General features: G+C 29.8%; 2 protein-coding genes across 2 annotated transcripts; one reads left to right on the top strand and one right to left on the bottom strand.

Moving 5' to 3' along the window:
• Positions 1-3,294: 3,294 nt before the first annotated feature.
• LOC114413410 (1-aminocyclopropane-1-carboxylate synthase) lies at positions 3,295-6,124 on the bottom strand. Its single transcript, XM_028377816.1, has 4 exons — positions 5,768-6,124; positions 5,480-5,611; positions 5,194-5,354; positions 3,295-4,741 (listed from the first exon to the last, which is right to left on the bottom strand). Exons 1-4 carry the CDS (start codon positions 5,936-5,938, stop codon positions 3,751-3,753), a joined length of 1,455 nt encoding a protein of 484 aa, XP_028233617.1. The 5' UTR covers positions 5,939-6,124; the 3' UTR covers positions 3,295-3,750.
• Positions 6,125-15,254: 9,130 nt separating this feature from the next.
• Positions 15,255-18,658, top strand: LOC114413411 (PIN2/TERF1-interacting telomerase inhibitor 1-like). Its single transcript, XM_028377817.1, has 10 exons — positions 15,255-15,401; positions 15,473-15,634; positions 15,733-15,757; positions 15,825-15,909; positions 15,990-16,056; positions 17,028-17,121; positions 17,197-17,366; positions 17,579-17,803; positions 17,885-18,001; positions 18,318-18,658. Exons 1-10 carry the CDS (start codon positions 15,324-15,326, stop codon positions 18,381-18,383), a joined length of 1,089 nt encoding a protein of 362 aa, XP_028233618.1. The 5' UTR covers positions 15,255-15,323; the 3' UTR covers positions 18,384-18,658.
• Positions 18,659-19,767: the final 1,109 nt, after the last annotated feature.

Raw genomic sequence — 19,767 nt, forward strand, 5'->3', positions numbered from 1 at the left:
AAGTAAAAGTTAAAAATGAGAGCTTAAAATAAAAAGTAGAAGCTGTTTGTTAATTTTATTTTTTTTAACTTAAAAGTTTGTTTTTAATTAAAAGTTGTTTGGTAAAAAGTTTTAAAAAATTTAAAATTTTAAGAACTAGTTATCTCAACAAATGAAGTATATATATATATATATATATATATATATACATTAAAAATATTGTGCTAAATTAATTTAATTTACATAAAATTATTTTAGTGATAATAAAAATACTATATATATATTTAAAACTTTTACAGTAATTTTTAAAATGTGTAAATTTTCTTTAAGTAATAATTTTTATTTGAAGAAGTTTTCGTTGTGCTTTGAATTTATTTGGCGTCAAATCTTCGTGAGGTGAGCTTTTTTGGTACATTGTGAGCTGAGCTTAACGCAAAAAATTACCGGTAGTTATCATGAAAGCATACCTACGATTGGACCGTATTGGAACTTATTACGCATGTTTTTTTACCTCCTAAAGTCACACATTTCTAATTAAAGACCCAAAATTAACAGAGACACAAAAACAATATATAAAATCGCAAGCAAATAAGAAGGAGATTTATCAATATCAAAAGAATTTTCAAGATTGAGTTTCACACTGTGACAATTAATGGATTGGTTGTTATTCTCTGTATGCTATGATCGAATTCAATTTTGAAGGTGAATTAATCTAGGATAATCAACGTTCTCTATTGAGATATGAAGAACATATTTAATTGAATTAAATTTATACTAACATGGTAGTTAAAAAATTTAATCAAACCTTTTAAAGCTCTTTGTTAATCCAACTTTTTTTACGGCAACTATTACTAGAGGAAACTTAAAATAAAGCATAACGGAAAAAACTCATAAACATCGCTTAAAAACTTAATAGGCTAACAATTAATTATTAAGTAACATCAAAATCATAACTAAAACACTAAGACAATAGGAAATTTTCCAACTGCATATATTAGGACTTGAAATAGAAATATGTATGGCAGTCCAATCAAAATTTTAATTACAAGCTTTCTGATAAGCTGTTAGTTTTAGGTGAAGATTTTGGTAATCACAAGTAAAACGAATTATATCAATCCCCTGCTTACGTAAAAGATCCTTCAACTATTGGAACTGAAACCTTTTTTTGTTAATGAGCAGATACAGCCATCTATGATGCAATCCTTTTTAAAATATGTTATCCCTATTATAATAAGGGTCTTCTTAAGTATTCTTAGAATATTAGTTAAAAAATTAAAAAGAAAAAATATTTACTGTATAAATCATAAAAAAATATGAAAAAACAATTTTTTATTATTTTAAGTTTGTTAACTAATGGTCTTTAAGACATTTGTTAGTATTTATCTTATAATAATTAGTGGGGATTTGATCATCAAACCTAATTAAATTCATGGCATGAAGAGGCAAGCATCTAAATGCAAACTAGCTAAGGTCACATCTAATTATGCCATGGTTTGCTTTCAGTAATTCCCGAAGCCTGCAGGGGATACAAAGTGATGTCCCTCATTTCGGTATTTCCAACCAACGCCAAACTGATCTTTAATTCCTGCATCAAATCTTATCCGATCGATGAGTTTGTCGGCTTTTTAACCACACACAATTTTTTTTTCAGAAATGATCAATTGAGAGTAGTTTTTCAAAAATTATCCAATCAGGTTGTGATGGGCATGTAAGATTCTATGATCGATGTTGAACATCAATTTACAACTTCTGAAGTTATTATTTTTTTATTTTCTCTAAAAAAAAGTCATAAATATTTTAATGACTTTCACCCAACGTCAGTCATTTTTTTAAGAACTTATTTAAACATTTACAATTTAAGTTTTTTTTTAATGTCAACAACAAATAATTTAAGTTTTTCACCTAACGTCAGTTACTTTTATTAATTGTAAAAGGAAGTTGTGACTTGATTCATGACTTTTTTTGTTTTTTTTTTTCATTTTACTATTATTGTTCATGTATTTTTTATTCTAGAGATGTTTCATTTTGTTTTAAATATTTTTAAAATATATTTTGTTTTAAAATTTTCTTTATAATGCTATTTTAATTTATTTTAAAAAGTGCTAAATTATTTTTTATTTCTAATATTATAAATTATTATTTGTTTTTTTATTCTTTTTAACTTACGTAAAAAATACTTAAATTACAATAAAAAATTAAATAAAATTAAAAAAAAATAAAGAACTAAAGTTGTGGAATAACTTACTACTTCTTTATGTAACATATTAAAAAATTATAATGAAAGTGGTGGAATAAGTTACAACTTCTTTATGTAACATATTGAAAAATATACTTAATACTAATGTTGTGAATCTGAACACTCCTTCAAAACTGGTACGACACGAAAAGAAAATCATAAATTGGTATTCAACTTTGACTAAAGGGTTGAGCATGTCAATCATGACTTATCCGGATGATTTTTTAAAAAGTTCTCTTAATTGATAATTTCTAAAAAAAATTGCCCGACGATGATAAAAAAAGAAAGAAAGAAAAAGAAAAGAAAGTATTACCTCTTAATTAGTTACATATCTGGTTAAGTCTGCTTTTGACATTGTAATACTATAAACGGTAGAGATTTGATTCTGTTTTTATTCCATACCATTTGCACATGTCTTTTGTGTATACTCTGCTAAAGGAGCTACCTACGGCGGCATTTTAAAATTGTAATATCAAAAGGCACAGGCGTTATGTGTAGAAGGCAATGCAAAGGAGATATGCTTTTCTTCTTTTTAAAGTAAAATACAATTTCCTTTCTTGTAAAGGCTTAAATTATATTACTCTCTTTTAGTATTTGAAGAATTTCACTCTTCTAAGATATTTGCATGCATTACACTTTAATTTACTTTAATGTAGATGAACTTTCAGGAATGTTTTTTTCCCTAGTAGTTTTCAACATCATCAGCCTTTAGTTTTGAACTTATTATCTACTTTGAGATTTTAATCTATAAATTTTGAGTAAAGTTTAAAAATCAATAACATTGATGTATAAAAACTCATTTCATTTTCTATAGACTTACAATTTGAACTAGTTATCAGTGGGGACATCAAAAGTTGCTTAAAAAATTGAAGTATTCCTGAAATTGAAATGAGCAATTGAGAGAATCTTTTACGTGTTTAAAATCCGAAGTCTCGTCTTTGTGTTTAACAAATGAAGAAGAGAAAAACATGTAGGAGTCTTTTGTACAGAGTGGAGTATTTCGAGCTATTCTTTTCCATTCAAGAATCGTCAACGTGTCCTTAAATAATAACTGAGAATTTGGCCAATGGAAAACTTGCTTGTTTTTTTTTGTCACTGCAATATCAAATTTCCTTTTGTCTCAAAAAGAAAAGAGGGTGGGTATTGAAGACCCTCTATTAACAATTTATTGATCATCGACCTTACAATTGCAGTATAAGAATACAGACTTCTTCTGGACTCTTCTAATAAACCAATAACCTTACAAACATTATAAACTTTTTTCACCTTGAACCCATTATTTGGTAAGTGAAAAAAGAAAAAAAAAATGCCCCTAAAAATTGAAGGGGCATGTTTCCAGTAGCACAAGTTCTATGACGCAAGGCAAAGAGACTTCGATGTTGGTAACAAAAACAATATCAGGCATTGCCTGTTACTGCTGTTAAAAATAACAAACTCAAGCACTTTATGTACCTTGCCAAAACAACAAGTCAAAGAGCCAAATAATCATCATATATCAGTTACTTCTTCTAGAGGGTTCAGAGAAATATGCCAACTCAAATTGTGGCTTTAACCAGAGGTGACTGAGGTATGGGGGAGTGAGGTGACATCATGATATCATCAAACCTTCTGGTTTTGAGGCTCAACCTCAAGTTACTGTGCCAACAATGTTTCTTGTTAGGCACCATGATCTCCTTGTTTTGAAGCACAAAGTTACGAATTCTTTGCAATGCAATTTGCACAGCCATATCATCCATGTTGGCATAGCACACCCTAAACCACCCTGGCTCAGTGCAATGGAAAGAGGAGCCAGGTGAAACATTGATCTTAACCTCATCAATGATCACTCTCCAAAGCTCCATTTCAGAGTCAAGCGTTGGCTTCTTGAGAAGTTGCCTTAAATCCATCCACACAAAGAGACCAGCATTGCTTTGCAAGCACTTTATGCCAACTTTGGCCAACCCCCCAGTGAAAACTCTATGCCTTTGTGCCAGCCTTTTTGCACTCTCTACCAGAAAACTTTCCACAAACTCATCATCATTTAGCATTGATGCTAAAAGATACTGAGTCTGTGTTGACACCAATCCAAAGCTTGACATTTTGCGTGCACAATGGACCACAGCATCATTGTAAGAGTATATGATGCCAACTCTGAAGCCAGGGAACCCCATATCCTTTGAAAGACTATAAACAATGTGAACGAGGTTGCGGTCACATTCGATGTCTGTGTCTTCCTCTAATATCTCAGCAATGCTTATGAAACTGGGGTGGCTAAAAACTGTTGCAGAGTATATTTCATCAGATACAAGGTGGATACGCTTCTCGTTGATGAAGCTCATCACGGTTCTTAGTGTGTTTCTGTCCATGACTGTGCCTAATGGGTTTGATGGATTGGTGATGAGCAAGCCCTTTACTCTTATATTATCCTCTTTGGCCTTCTCATACGCATCTTCCAATGCTTGCTTTGTCAACTTGAAATTGTTTGAGCTATCGCACATAACTGGAACAAGTTTAATTCCTGTTCTCCACCTCAAATCCCGGTCAAAACTGCACAAGGAAATTCAGCTTCTTATTAGAAACAAATATTAACATGTAGATGCAAAAAAATTTTAATATATACTATATGGCTAAATATCATACAATAACATGATTAAATCAAATAATATTCATGGCCAAATTGCTATTCAATTGTGGGGTGAATTTGACTTTTATTTAAGGATTTTTTTATGTTTGATATGATCGTTGACTACTGCAATAGATGAAGGTTGAAATTGCAAAGTAGTGCCATCAAATCTCATTATCCTGGTTTCTAATCCAGAATTCCACTTTGTGGGGGCTATACGCCCTAATGGAATGTTAAATTAATAGAAAGGCAACTCAGGGGAGATCAAATTTACTTTAATTGAAAAACGTAATGACGCACGTAAGCCATACTTCATCATTGTATTCTAAATTAATGAAAAATGAAAAAGGAGGGTGAAATTGAATTGAATACTGACCCTGGATAATAAGGAATGGGCACCAAAAATGCGTCACCAGGGTCTGCCAAACAAAAGGTAGTGACTTCGTGTGCTCCAGTTGCTCCACCGCTCATGACAATACGGTCAGGATCAAACGTGACTCTGTTTCCTCTTGTTCTACCCATGAATTTAGCCACAGCCTGTGCAAGTTTTCAATTCACCTTTAATTTGTGTATAAAATATTATCACTAGTTGAACTCAACTTGTTAATTTATGGATAAAATGAGTGATATGATCAAATTTCACATATTATTATTGTACTCACATTTCTGAACTCGGGCAGACCATGATAATCCTGAAAGTTAGCTATGGCCCTGAAATCATTTATTCCTTCTGGTGTGCAAATGGAGGCCTCTGGGTTATTCAGTATCCAATCTTCAACCAAATCAGAAGTAAGCTGCAAAAATTTAAGATAATTGAATTAATTAGAACTAATTAACATGGGAAAATAATTAAATAATATGTACATATACTATTATTCTCCAAATTTATGCAATTGTAGTAAGTAGTCAAAATTGCATGACTTTGGAAAGAAACTTTATATGCTATATACCTGATTCTCAGCAAGACCCATTTGGATAACCCCGTTAGGATTCTCTTTGGGATGAAAGGGGTTTTCATCATAAGCCTTCCATCCATCAAAGTATGGTGATGCTTCACCATGTCCATCTCCGATGACCATCTTAGACAACAATTGAGTTTGGTCCACATCCATCAACCCCATATAGTCTATGTTTAATTGTCCTTAGAATATAGTGTAGCAATTCACCAATAAAAATAATATAGTTTAGCAATGTAATGAAATCCAAGTCAGGAAGGGAAGCCTTTTGAGTGTGGTTAGAAATATGCTATGAATAATTTTCAGAGGAAATGTCTAGCAATGAACAACAACACCGAGAGGGGTGCTTATTTATAATGTAGTGCACAAATTCACCTTGACCTTCAGAGACAGGAATCTCTTTAGTTCAAATTAAATGAAGGTTCCCACGAAAGAGAGAAGAGTTCAACATCAGCTATGATGCTTCTTTGGTTTGAAAATTAGGCAGTAGTTGGTACGCAGACTAGCCCCACTATTAATTAGAAATAATGATTGTCCTAGTGAGTGAGAGCTAGCAAGATGCCACTTGTAATATTTTTGTCAACCCAACAATGGGAGAAAGAGAATAGACTTTGTGCACACGCTTACATAAAGTTTAGTATTCAACTCCAAATTAAGTTGGTATACAATCATAACTCTTACACGTATATTTCTTTCTATTTATATATTTTTTATATAATTATATTTAGTTTCACTTCATTATTATAAATTTACACTGGTTCTATTAATCATTACACTATAAAATATAAATGATCTGGTCCTTATTATTTTACAAAGAGCCATCTTTTATCTTATTTTTTATGTGTTTTCGTCATTATTCAATTATTATTTTATATATTTTAAAATTTAAATTATTATTGATCTTCAAAATTTTGTTAATATATTAAAATTTATTTGTCAAATATTAACTTTAATTAATTTTACATGTTGCCTTTTGTAGCAAAAAATTTCCATGTCAAATATCAGTCACTTTTTATAATTAATTTTCTTAAATATTTTAAAATATTAATTTTCTCTAAATATGAAGTATCTATAATTTTATACTTACTAATTTGAATTAATTTTTATCTTATAGTTTTAAATTTTCTCTTATTGTTTATTTTTTAATTTTAGGGTAAATTATATTTGCGTGAGTTAATAAAATAATTGTTAATGTTATTAATTGTCATAAATTTCAATATGCTTATAAAAAATAGTATAGTATCATAGTTAATAAATTAGAAACTAAATTAAGCCATCTTAGACAATAAGAAAATTATCAGTGAATAATATCATATGTTATGCATAAAAAATTGATAAATGTTAACCAGTGTCCTAAGTGCATTGGTTAAAGAAATTAAGGTACATTTTTTTTATTGAAAAACAAAAAATTATGTTATCCGTGATTTTTTTTACATTCTTATATAATTTATATCATAAATATTTTTTCCTTTTAATTCATTGATCAATATAACAAGTCACTAGTTAGAGACCTAACAAATTATCTATATGTGTTTGAACATTATTTCATAATGTTTTCATCAATAATTAAGATTGCCTACTTTATTATTATTAACTTTTGATGAATCTAAGTCTAACTTATTATGTATGGTGGTGCGTGCAAGGCTAGACAATAGGTGGAATAATAGCTCAAGGTTATAGAGCGATTGGTTATGACTGAAAATAAAACTATTTGTTTATATAAAAATGAAGATAAGAGTGTTTTAAATCTAAATTAAAGAAAAATATTAAGCTCCATTTTACTTCAAAATATTTTGTTTTGAAATTTACATTCAAAGAACAAAAAACTGAAAACTCACTACTACCTTTAAATTGTCGTTACGATAACTTATTGCATGTTTTGATTTAGATAGATGTTATTGTTGATGAAGAAAGACATGCATACTAAAGATACTTTTTCAATCAGCCACGGATGTGATCCGCAGTCATTATCATCAATATATGGAGGGATTGCACACGCACACACACAAAATAGATTTAGATTTGACGTACTTGTAAAAACTTTTTTCCCCATATATTTCGTCAAATACAAAATATGCCAAAATAATTGTATGAATTCTATTAAGATAATTGTATATATTAATAACATAGTGAGAGAGTGTTAAAATCTCTTTCCCCCATATTTGGAGAAGACGTGTATCAACATTAAATTCTTCGTGGTATTAATTCCATGTCCCATGAGAAGAGACTATTACTTAATCATGTTCGCTACACCTCCACTCGCAAGTGAACTAATTCTATATACGCGGAACTAACTCTATACTATACACGTGTGGCAGGAAATGGAATTAAATTTTTCAGTGCACAAAATATTTGCTGGCAAAAAGTGTCTATAAATTAATGTTTTATCACAAAACTGAGTTTGGAGGTTCCCATCACTTAAACCTAACAAAGTAGTATTTGTTGGGTGCCAGGCATGTGCTGCTCTGGTCGGCGATGGAAGGAGTTGGAGTGGGGACTGAGGGCCGTTCATATAACTATTATTTTGTTTTCTTTCCAATATAGAGGGAACAAGATGATTATGGAAATAAATAAATAAATACCCATATGGAAACTGGAGTAGTTGAAGTGACTAACTTTTGGTTCTGTTTCGAACTTCCAAATCAAATGGATGATTTATCAAACTTCAAACAACCGACCAAAATAATCTCAAGCATATAAAACATGTTATCGACAAATAGAATCCCATAGACTTATTATTTTTCTATGCTAGTATTATATTAGATGAATCTCTTGGCATATACTCAGTTTCATCTATATATATATAAATATTTTATGTGAGAATGAGAATCATATATTTTAAATATTAAATTAAAATGAAAAATTAAAATTAAAATTATTTTAAAATTAAATTTAAACCTTATTTGATCATAAAATTTTTAAAAGATTTATCAAATAAAAAATTAAATATCTTAAAAATTAATTTATGATATTTTAAAATATTTCAAATTTATTATTTCCATGACCATCATCATTATTATGACTATTTTCACTACAACTAACGACAAACACAACCATCACCATAATCAATCCTTAATTGTCACCTTCACCAACATGACTCTTGTTATCATTATTGTCACCAACCCATCACTAACACTGTGACCAAGCACAATGATTATCGTTATCACCACCAACATGATTGTCGTTATTATCGTCGTCACCACTATCAATGGGTCATAGTAGTAGTTATGATGTAGATTAAATTTTTCATATATTTAATCTTTTATTTGATAAATAAAAAATTTATGATTAAATGAGTTTTTAATTTAAATTTAAAATGGTTACAATAGTCATTTTCATAAGATAGCTTATCTATATATAAATATATACAACCATATATTTTGGCGTGGAAATAGCGGAAAAACAATAGGGGCGCGTGTAACTATATATAAATCATAGACACGTTACAATAAGATAAAAATCATTGATTCAGCAAAAAAAATATATAATTACCAATTTATTGTTATTTGGAATTATTTAATTTCTAGAAAATAATTACTTTTAATTTTATTATCTTGTTCGTTTAGATAAAAGTGAAATTTAACAATAAATTAGCTTATAAAAGACTCATGTGTAAGGATATATTATAGATTCTATATATGAAAGTATAAAATTATTTATATTCTTTGGTATAAAAAATTACTTTTGAAATATTTAATTAATTCATAATACAATATAAGATTAAGAAGTGATTTAAAATTCAATCCTTTCCACCAGTTCATTCTCCTTAATAAAAAAAGTTAAAAGTAAGTCCAAAGTAATTTTTTACATTATTCATGTTTCAACTATAGAAAATTCGTACATTGAAGGACTCTTTAGGGATATAAAAAATATTCATATATTTTCACCTTGTATGATAAACGTGGGTGATTTTTGAGATTGATGTATCGAATTTAAATCTTTGAAAAAACATTGTTATCATGATCTATCATATTTATGGTTTATCGCATGTATCACATTCACTTGGAGAGAAAATATTTAGTTTAGTAATCTCTAGAATTATCTTTGTTTGACTTTCTATTTATTAATGTATTTTGTTTTATTAAAACATGGACCGGATGTATGACTTAATACAATTTTCTCTGTGAGCCCAATTTTAAATTAAATTATCCAATTGGATTTTGAGAATCAACATATGTGTTTATATTCAATCACAATAGGTAAGTGTGTTGAGTTTATGTGTAGGACCTAATGAGTCTGATATTCATGCTGATTAGATATTAGATTACTTGTCTATTTTGAAAATAATAGAATTTTCATTTAACACGAGTTCTTTTTCACAATTCATTGTTTGGTCCAAGAGTCAGAATGTAAAAGAGGAAAGATAAAAAAGAAAACTCTTATTCTTTACATTACACTTGTGTATATATTTCCAGGAAAGTAATTATTATAAATGACGTCTTCAAGAAGTACACAAATTACAAGTGCATAATGTTATTCTTATTGAGTGTTCTACATCGGATTATAAATTATATTACTTCGTACATCTACTACTCCAAAAAATTAGTCTCCAACGGTTAGTTGTAAGATATTCTTAGTATTTTTAATATGAGGTAGTTATAGGTGTATTAAATATTCACTAATTAACGTACCTCTAGCTATAGTCCTTTAAGAAAAAAAATTGCCTCTATTGCTATTTATGCACGGATATTTGTTAAAGTATTTTTAGAATAATTTTTAATGAAAATAAAGTTTTTATTTTGATAATTAATATTAATATTTATTAATGTATTTATTTTATTATGCGGATTAAGTATCAAAATAAAAATTTAACGTTAACTAAAAATCATAATAAAAAGGCTTAAAATAACACGATTAAGCTTCCTTACGTACACGTAAATATATATATACTTTATTTGATAACATCTTAGCCTATACGTATCAAACGCGTGGCTCCTTCTGTTTATCATCTCCATATATAATTCTCAACCTTATTTTTGCAACTTCATCATTTCAATATTAAAAAGACAACATTATGTGTAATCTTACATAAAAATTGTCTTATTTATTTGTTGTTCTTTTATACAGACCTTAAAAATAAATTATAAATCAAATGAAACAATTATTTATTGTCTGATTTTGCGGTTCCTTGAAACATTGTACGTGTTGAAAAGACACATGAGTAGTTGTAGCTCATAAATCATAATTTGCACATGGTTGGACTTGGGTGTTATGAATATGAGGAGGCAGGGCAAGCGAAGTGCGACTCTGACAATATTGATTATAATCACATCTTTGGTCAAGCTTTCAACACTTTTTGCTTCCATTCCATTTGGTTTAATTTCCAAATTTCCCAGCCAACACTTACATAGTTTCCTATTTCAAACTCTCAAACAGGGTGGTGGTCAAAGAATCGGGATTGAATCTGTAAAATCCACGTGGAGTAATGTTTCAGTACAGAAGTTCTATTTTACACAATAATATATATTATCTTTTATCTTTTCTTTTTCTTTCACTAAATGGCAAGATTGTTCTCTCTTTATTTTTTCATCTTCTGTTTTCTTCTTATAATTTTGATCTCCAATTTTAGAAATTCACATTTTCAATTCAATTTTGCATACTCTTCTATATTTCAATTAATTAATTTTTTTTATAGTTTCTTAAGCAAATATGTTAGGTCTGGAACTCTATTAAAAAAATTTAAATAACATATAAAATTAAAAATTAGATTGAAATTATAATTTTTTAAAAATAAGAAAAGTGCAAAAAAAAAGTAAAATAAAAGAGTTCAAAATTGTATATCAAGAATTACAAGGAAACTAAAATTATAATTTAACATTTTTCTTTCTTAAGCATTTTTTAATTACACGTATCTTCTATATTATAGTTTTAAAACCTATAAGCTATAAGCTACTTTTATTAACTTATAATAGTTTGACTACAGGATAGAAAAAAGAATATAGGATTATTTTGAGCACTTGAATAGTAAAATTCTATGTTCAAAATTAATACAATTGTATTTGAGGAGTTAAAACAACTTAAGCATCTACCAACTAACTAACTAACTATATATATATATATATAATCAAATAAAGTAATCACCTATATTATTTAATTCAACCACTTAGAAGAAACAGTGTAATTAATTATTTGTCTAAATTAGTAGTTAACCGTCAAAATTTTTTAGGGTTCTTTATTTTTAGTCAGACCCATAAACATCATCGCAAGTCAACGTAAGACTCATCGAGTTGAATGGGTAAAACATATTCCGTCCAGTTAAATACCATCGCGTATTTAGTGGGATTTTTACATAATTAAATGAGAGTGTGTAAGTAGGAGATTCTTAAAGAGTCAACAAACATTTTTTTACTAGTTAAATATGGCACTCAACACTACACAGATTTCCTTCATAGCACACAACACATACAAAAAAAATAATTTCTATATCAGCTGTAGAACTCACTTTCTACAATTTACATATTATCCTACAAACTAATACAGAAAATAATTTGTTTTAAAAAATAATAATACAACCACGTTGCATCAATGCAATATACAATATTCCAAACTAATACAGAAAATAATTTGTTTTTTCAAAATATTTTCCAAAATAATGAGAAATCTATTGTGATTCATCCTTATAGCTTTTTTTTTCTTTTCAAAATACCATTCTGATTGTTTGTTTATAACTCCTAATATTTTTTAAATCATACCAAATCTTAAGTTCTTCCACATGCTCCTTAATTTTGATTTCAAAATTCAAAATGTCTTCAATTTTTTCCCCAACATTTATTTTAAATACTCTACCACCAACAATAGACATGGAATTTAGACGGCCCAGGCCAATTCCAATTTGTCGATCGATACAAGTCTCAGCAGAGGAATGCTATTATACTTAAATTATAAGTATAAATATTAGAACGCAGCCATATTCTTAGCAGATGTTAAGAGTAAATGCTAATTAATCAATTGATCTGGTCAATGATCATATATACTCATTTACTACAACCTCACCGTCATACCTGCCATCTCATGAGATAGAACAAGTCACACAAACCAAAAACTTTAGCAGCCAGGGATGTGGCCATATTTAAGATCTACATAAGCACTTGGCAGTACACAAGAACGCTAGTAAAATATTATTTGTAAACATTGCAGTGACTATTTTAAACATAATTCTATTGTTTTCTTCACGAAATTTGCAACCTCTTTCTTACTTTCACCATAACAAGAGCAATTGTTGGAAAATCTGGGATAAACAGCTGAAGATATCCATCAATGAGTTACGAGTAAATTACAAGTGAACTTAACATTATTTTTTATCTAAAATCTTTAAGACATTAAGTTTATAATTTTTTCTTACATATATGTTGTTCATCTTATTTATTTTTATTCAGCATGAGACTTCATCTTCACAATTACACTCCAATAAAAATTATATAAATACCAACAATAGATATCATTTACTGTCACGGTGTAAATTTTGCAATGCCAAAAAACATAAAAGCTCACTTTTGGCAGAGTTCATATGCTTTAAAAGGATTTTGGTGGGATGTGGGATGGAGTGCTAATGTCAGTTACATATGGCAGTAACGAAATTTATGGATCTTTGAAGGAAAATCGCTACAAGAGGAGCTACTGTGACAGAGGATCATGTTTGTAACATGGTCGTGGTTAAAGTTATTAACCGAACATTGCGTACTTGTTCATACAGCGGCAAGCGAATTCGCCAATGTGTTTGATGCCTTGATATTCTTAGATTGATCATGATGGTTTGGGATCTTGCATTATTCAATATAGATTTGCTGGAAGTTGGGTTTCTCGATTGGGTATTGAAACCTTGTGGGTGGGAGTGTTGGAACACTCTTGTAATGTATTTCATGTTTTGCTAAGACATAAATATATATAAGAGAGTTTCAACGAAATTTTCTAAGATTGAGTTATACATATTAATTCTACAAATAAAATTTCTAAGATTATGTCTAGACTAAAAAAAAATTGATTTACATGATCACAGACTAATAATACGGGATAATATAATAATTGCACATAATTTTACACAAATTTTGTTATTTCATCATGATATCATTACAAACACACATTCTCCTCCAAAATTATAGTTGATTTTTTTACAAGAGGATTTGATATAGTACACACAAGAGAAAATGACATGATTGATTCAAAAGAAAATAATCCATGAACACTTGAGTGTTGAACTGAGAAGAAAGACAAATATAAATATGATAAATGAGAAAGAAAGAGAGAGACAAAATGGTAGATATTAATGAAGTATTTGATTTGTGAGAGTATTTACATATCATTTCTATACTCCGAATAGATTTAACTTTTCCAAACACTTTCATCCTTATATTATGTGACAAAATTTAACGCCCTTATACTTTGTTGTCATTGCATGAAAAGAAAAATAGTACTATTACATGGTGTGACATGTATATTTGAAGCAAGTTGAATTAGGAAATTAAAAAAAAAAATTGATTTTGGTAATGTGTTAGAGATATTATGGATATCCTTCAACTTATTGGATCATAGATTAATTTTGTTCGTGATGTACGATTGTGTTGACCCAATAAAATTTTACACAAAAAAAAGATTGAGGATGCGCTATCTTATTAAATAAATCATTTTTTCACATGTGTAATGAGATCCTACACCACTAAGTTAGTTCTTTGGATTCAAAGAAGCTTGATTAGATGGCCTTGTGGTCATGGAGGAGATGATGCAAACCCTAACACTTTTGCTTGAGTATTAGGTATATGTGAAGCTATGTGCTGCACGAATTTGGTTTAAATATCATTTCAATCTTTGTAATTTAATATTTTTTATTTTTAATCCTTGTAAATTATGTTTGTTTTCTTTTTAGTCTTTAAAGAATTTTAGATAACACTATGAATGGTGAAAACAATGTTATCTAAAGTACTATAAGAAAGAAAAACAAAACAAACATAATTTGTAATAACTACAAATAAAATAAAAAATTACAAGAATGAAATTTTTTAAAAAATCACTAAATTATAAGGATTAAAAAAAGTATTTAAGTCCTCCCATTACAAAAAATGGAAGTGTGAATTCATGAATGCTGATACTCACACAAAACTATCTTCTATATGTTTCACCAAATAATTTTTAGCAGTAAAAATCCGAAGACAAAGTTATAGGATATTACAGACAATCAAGGGTAACCATGAAGGTTCCCAAGAGTTTTGAACTTTTGATGTTGCTTGCAGCTTGCAAGAATATCCTTCCGAGTCTATATATAAGTAAACAGTAAACATATTATATTATCATATCACCTTCCAGCGGCTACTCCTATTCTTTCCAAGCTCGCGTCGTATGAGAAGGGAGGTATGGTTAAAAATTTAAGGAGGTATGTTTAACAAGCAAGGGTGGACCTAGCCCATAATAACTGGTCCAGAGTGATATGGGTCCATAGACCCATGAACCAACCGAGCGAAACCTAACCCCTAATAAAATGAATAAAATAAAAATGAAACCCTGGGTAGGAGAGGCTTTGTAAAGCAGCGGCGGTGTTAGGTGCTAGGTGGGCGGAGCCATGGCGGCGCCTGAAACCCCTCTCTGTTACGTAGGTGTCGCCAGGCAATCCGCTGCTTTTCGCCTCATGAAGCAAATGGTGCACCCTCACTCTGCTTCCTCTTTAAAATTGTTTAAACGTGTATTGAACTGTGTTTATTATTATGTTAGGGGTGGGAAGAAGGTGAAGGTCTGGGAAAAGAGAAGCAGGGGATTAAAGGACACGTTCGAGTAAAAAGCAAACATGACACTATTGGTATTGGCCTGGAGAAGCCAAACAACTGGGCCTTCGACACCACTCAATTTGATAATATCCTTAAGAGATTGAAAGTTGTATGTTTCTTCCTCTCTCTCTCTCTCTTTGTTGTTTCTTTTTTCTCCTTCATTCTTTGCCTGACATCTTTCTTTCTTTCTATCTATATTACGAGTAGCAAGCTCCGCAATCCCATGACACAGGTATAAATATATAATCATATCATTTATAATCATATACGTCTTTGATTTTCCACTGTGAATGTGACAGACATAGAGGAAAAAGTGGAAACCAAGCCTAGTGTTCCTGTTGGTAATGAGCATTCTGTCTCCAAAACTACAAGACCACAAGGAAGGTCTGTATACCTCTTATTTTTGTTGTTGTCTAGTGTCTACTATTTGATTTAACTGTGCATGGTTTTTGCTTTGCTTTCAGATACACGAGAAGAGAGAGGGGGAAGCTTGTCTCGCAATATTCCTTGAAGGATCTTGAAGGAATTCTTGTAAGTTCCGCCCCGGGATACGCCATTCACTGCACATCTTAAGAACCTCAATATTATTGTTTTGAAAAAAATGTTGATGCTGACATGCCGTGTAGTCACTATGTGATGTAGTGATATAGGGTTTCTTTATCTAGTGGCTAATACAGTTAAAAAAATGAAATGGGTTTTATTTATACACTTCCCTGTAAGGTGAATGGCACAACTCCAGTTGCTAAAATTGAATGTATAACTATGTCTATAATTGTTGTAAATGGAATTGGTTTCCGATATTTTTTTATATGCAATTGGGTTGTGATATTGGCTGTCGGAACCATGTTAATCTATGCATTCTAGCTTTGTTATTTTAGTTACTGGGTTCTGCCAAAAAATTTGCTCTGCATTTGATTCAATGAACCTAGAACACCTAGTACTGTTAAAGATTGTTTCTGACTTGTAACATTCTCTGATATCACTCAGAGGAAGCACAATTTTAGTTCCATTAAACTTAAGAGAAATGCTAGCTGTACTCTCTCTAACACTCTCTTTCTAAGACTCTCTACGATTGGTTAGAATTTATTGGAAATCACCATTTTTGGTAAGCTTTGCTTCTCATTTAATGATTTTCTCTCCTGATTTTATTAAATGAGAAGCAAAACCTACCAAAATTGATGATTTCAATAAATTTGAACCAACCATAGAGAGTTTTTGAGAGAGAGTGCTGCTAATATTTCTCTTAAACTTAATTTAGGCAGAGACTGGCCATAGATTGCAATCTTCTCAAATTTCATTACATGAATGGATCCTTGAAGATCAGATGCCTCTTGTGCTTCTTTCTTTCTGTTTGAAAAGTCTTGTTACTTCTATATTAATTAAAATTTAAGTATTAAAGCTAATGTTGTTAGCATTTTTTATAACCAAGCTTCTTAAATGTGTATTTCAGTTTTATTTGATACAAGGTCGTTGGTTGTTTACTTCTATGGTGTTGGTGATAGGTTAAAAAGGGTGACATATCTGGGAGTACTGAAAATTCTAATGGTGAACTGGACATGTTAAATACATCTGAAATTCAAAATTTTGAAGATGAAGGTATACACTTAAACTGAAATGAAGTTTTTGTGACATTGATATCACATATGATATTTGGCTACTGCATTGGTACAGGAAGCCAATATCCTGCTATACCTCCAGACTGGTGGGGCTACAAGTATGGTTTTGTCTCTGGTGGATTTCTTGGAGCAGAATTGAAGAAGAAAAAGTCCATGATTTCTGGTAAGGCAGAGAGGACTGCGTTCTTCGAAGAGGATCAAGAAAACCTTTATAATCTAGTCCAGGTATGTGACCTCTTCCCTAGTGAACTTGTTACAAGTTGCATATTTCATTTTGTCAAATGGTAAGAGTGATATAATCATATGTAATTCTCAATACTAAGAAGGATATGGTGATGCTCAACTGATATCTTAACTCCAGTGCTACACTGTTGTAATAATTTCATGGCCAAACCTGAAGGATGTAATAGTTAATTATATAATAATTGTTTTGACAGGAGAAATCCACAACTGGGAAGCAGGGACTAGGCATCAAGGACAGACCCAAGAAAGTAGCTGGCTGCTATTTTCAGGGTAAAAAGACATCCTTTGATGATAGTGATGAAGATTCTGCTGATAACGATTCCCTGGAACAACCAGCAAATGATGACTTAATTAAAGTAGAAAAGATTGTTGAAGGTAAAGTGAAGCTGAAAAAGTTGTGCAAACACATTTTACAACAGGTGAGACTTATTTCTTGTTTTGCAAAGTATTTTTTCCCCTTATTAGTAAATATTCTTTACTGATTACTTGCTTAATTACAGGTGCCTGGAGAATCATTGAAACTGAAACAGCTCAAAGTTCTTATTGATGAACGTTCATCTTCAATTTTATCTGACTTTTCTTCAAGAAGAGAGGCTGTTGCTTACTTGAAGCAAAAGGTATGGCTACCTTAATCATATATCATAGTTAGACAATTCACTTTGAATCAGAAGATGTAATGTTATTGACAAATGCTCCAAATATGTGAATAAAATTATAATTCCACAAGGATTGTTGTTGTTATCACTTTGATACTTGATAAGTCTTAAACTATCTGAATGATTGAAAATGGATTGATACGCAGATTGCCAAACATGAACAAAAAATAAAATTCAGAAAGGATAAATTATATGTTTGGGATATGGGATCCACTCCTAATTTCTTGCATGTTCTCGACGTTATTACATGATTGGTTTTTGTTCCTTGATTTTGCAGTTGACAGGTAGTAGGAAGTTTTGTATTGAAGGGAAAAGAGTGCGATTCACATCAAAGAGAAGCTGAAATTTTGATACGTCTTTTTCTCAGCCTATCTAATTCATTATTCTTTGGAAGGGAAATGGGGCAGTTTGGAATTTAGTGTAGGTAAATTTGTATTGGTTAGCTTTATCAACATATGTTGTAGTAATTAAATAGCATTTTATGAAATTTAATCATTTTTTGTTGCAAGTTTAAATTTTAAAAGTGCATGTATCATGGATTGAAAATTAAAATGATCTGTTTACTCGTATAGAAATAATGAATGAACATGGAAATTGAACAGGGTTTCTTTTCTTTTAGCACTTTAAAATTTCTTTTCTATCAAGAAAAGCTTCATGTATATTCATTTTGTAGATCAGACATCATACATTAAAATGTTTTTGTCTTTTCTGAATTCTACTCTGCCCTTCAATTAACCCAATTTACCATGGAATGCTTGTTGAGTGATGACAAAGTTTGATAGTATTAGTAAGAGTAATGTTTGGTTATGAGGAATGCACAATCAATTCAATAGAGTCGGGAGTGTGTTTTGTGTCACATATTCTCAATAGAAAAAGCTATTGAACCAAGTTGTGATGGGGTTTTGGAGATTTTGATTAAGATTCCGCGTAAAATAGCCTATTGATATGAAGTAAAGTTTCAAGTTTATGATTGAAAATGAACAGCTTATTTTTTATAATTAGTGTCTCCTTTTATCTAAAATTGAGCATTTTAAAATAATGACTTTTAACAAGTGGTGCCAATCATAATTAACCAATTGAGAGAAGCGAATGCAAGAGTGAGAAATTTTATAATAGTTGCATATTGTGTGTGAAGTGTACCTTTTAACAGAGAAGAAAAAGAATATTGAAAACATCTTATTGAAATAGTAGGAAGAGTGAAAATTTACTTTTAAAGATGTGATATTTTAATTTACAATATAGGAATATATTTTACATAAACCTCTCTTTTTCTTTTCTATTGCAATTTTTGGGTTTTTTATTGTAATTTTTGAATTATTATAAAATGATTTTTTAACTTTTTATTTTTTAAAATTTTTCATTTACAGAAATAGATAGACTAGAAAAGATTTTATTATTTTTATGAGAAATATTAGCAACATACTTATTAACAAAAAAATTTATTGACTGAAATGTATTGAATTTTATAAAATTGTGTCTGTCTCGCTTTTTTATTAAGTCTTTACCATAATTTTAGTGAACTTTAACTAATAATTTAAAGTATGTTTGCAGTAGTATATTAATTGTTAGTATTTCTCAGATTTTAATTTACAAAAAAAAAACTTGGGGTTAAGCATCACTTGCATTTAGACAATGATACAAAATGTTTGAAGTAGCATATTAAATGTTAGTACTTTGATTTTAATTTACAAAAAAAAAAAAAAACTTGGGCTTAAGCATCACCTGCA

The sequence above is a fragment of the Glycine soja genome, chromosome 5 (genome assembly GCF_004193775.1).
Source record: "Glycine soja cultivar W05 chromosome 5, ASM419377v2, whole genome shotgun sequence".
Lineage (NCBI taxonomy): Eukaryota > Viridiplantae > Streptophyta > Magnoliopsida > Fabales > Fabaceae > Glycine > Glycine soja.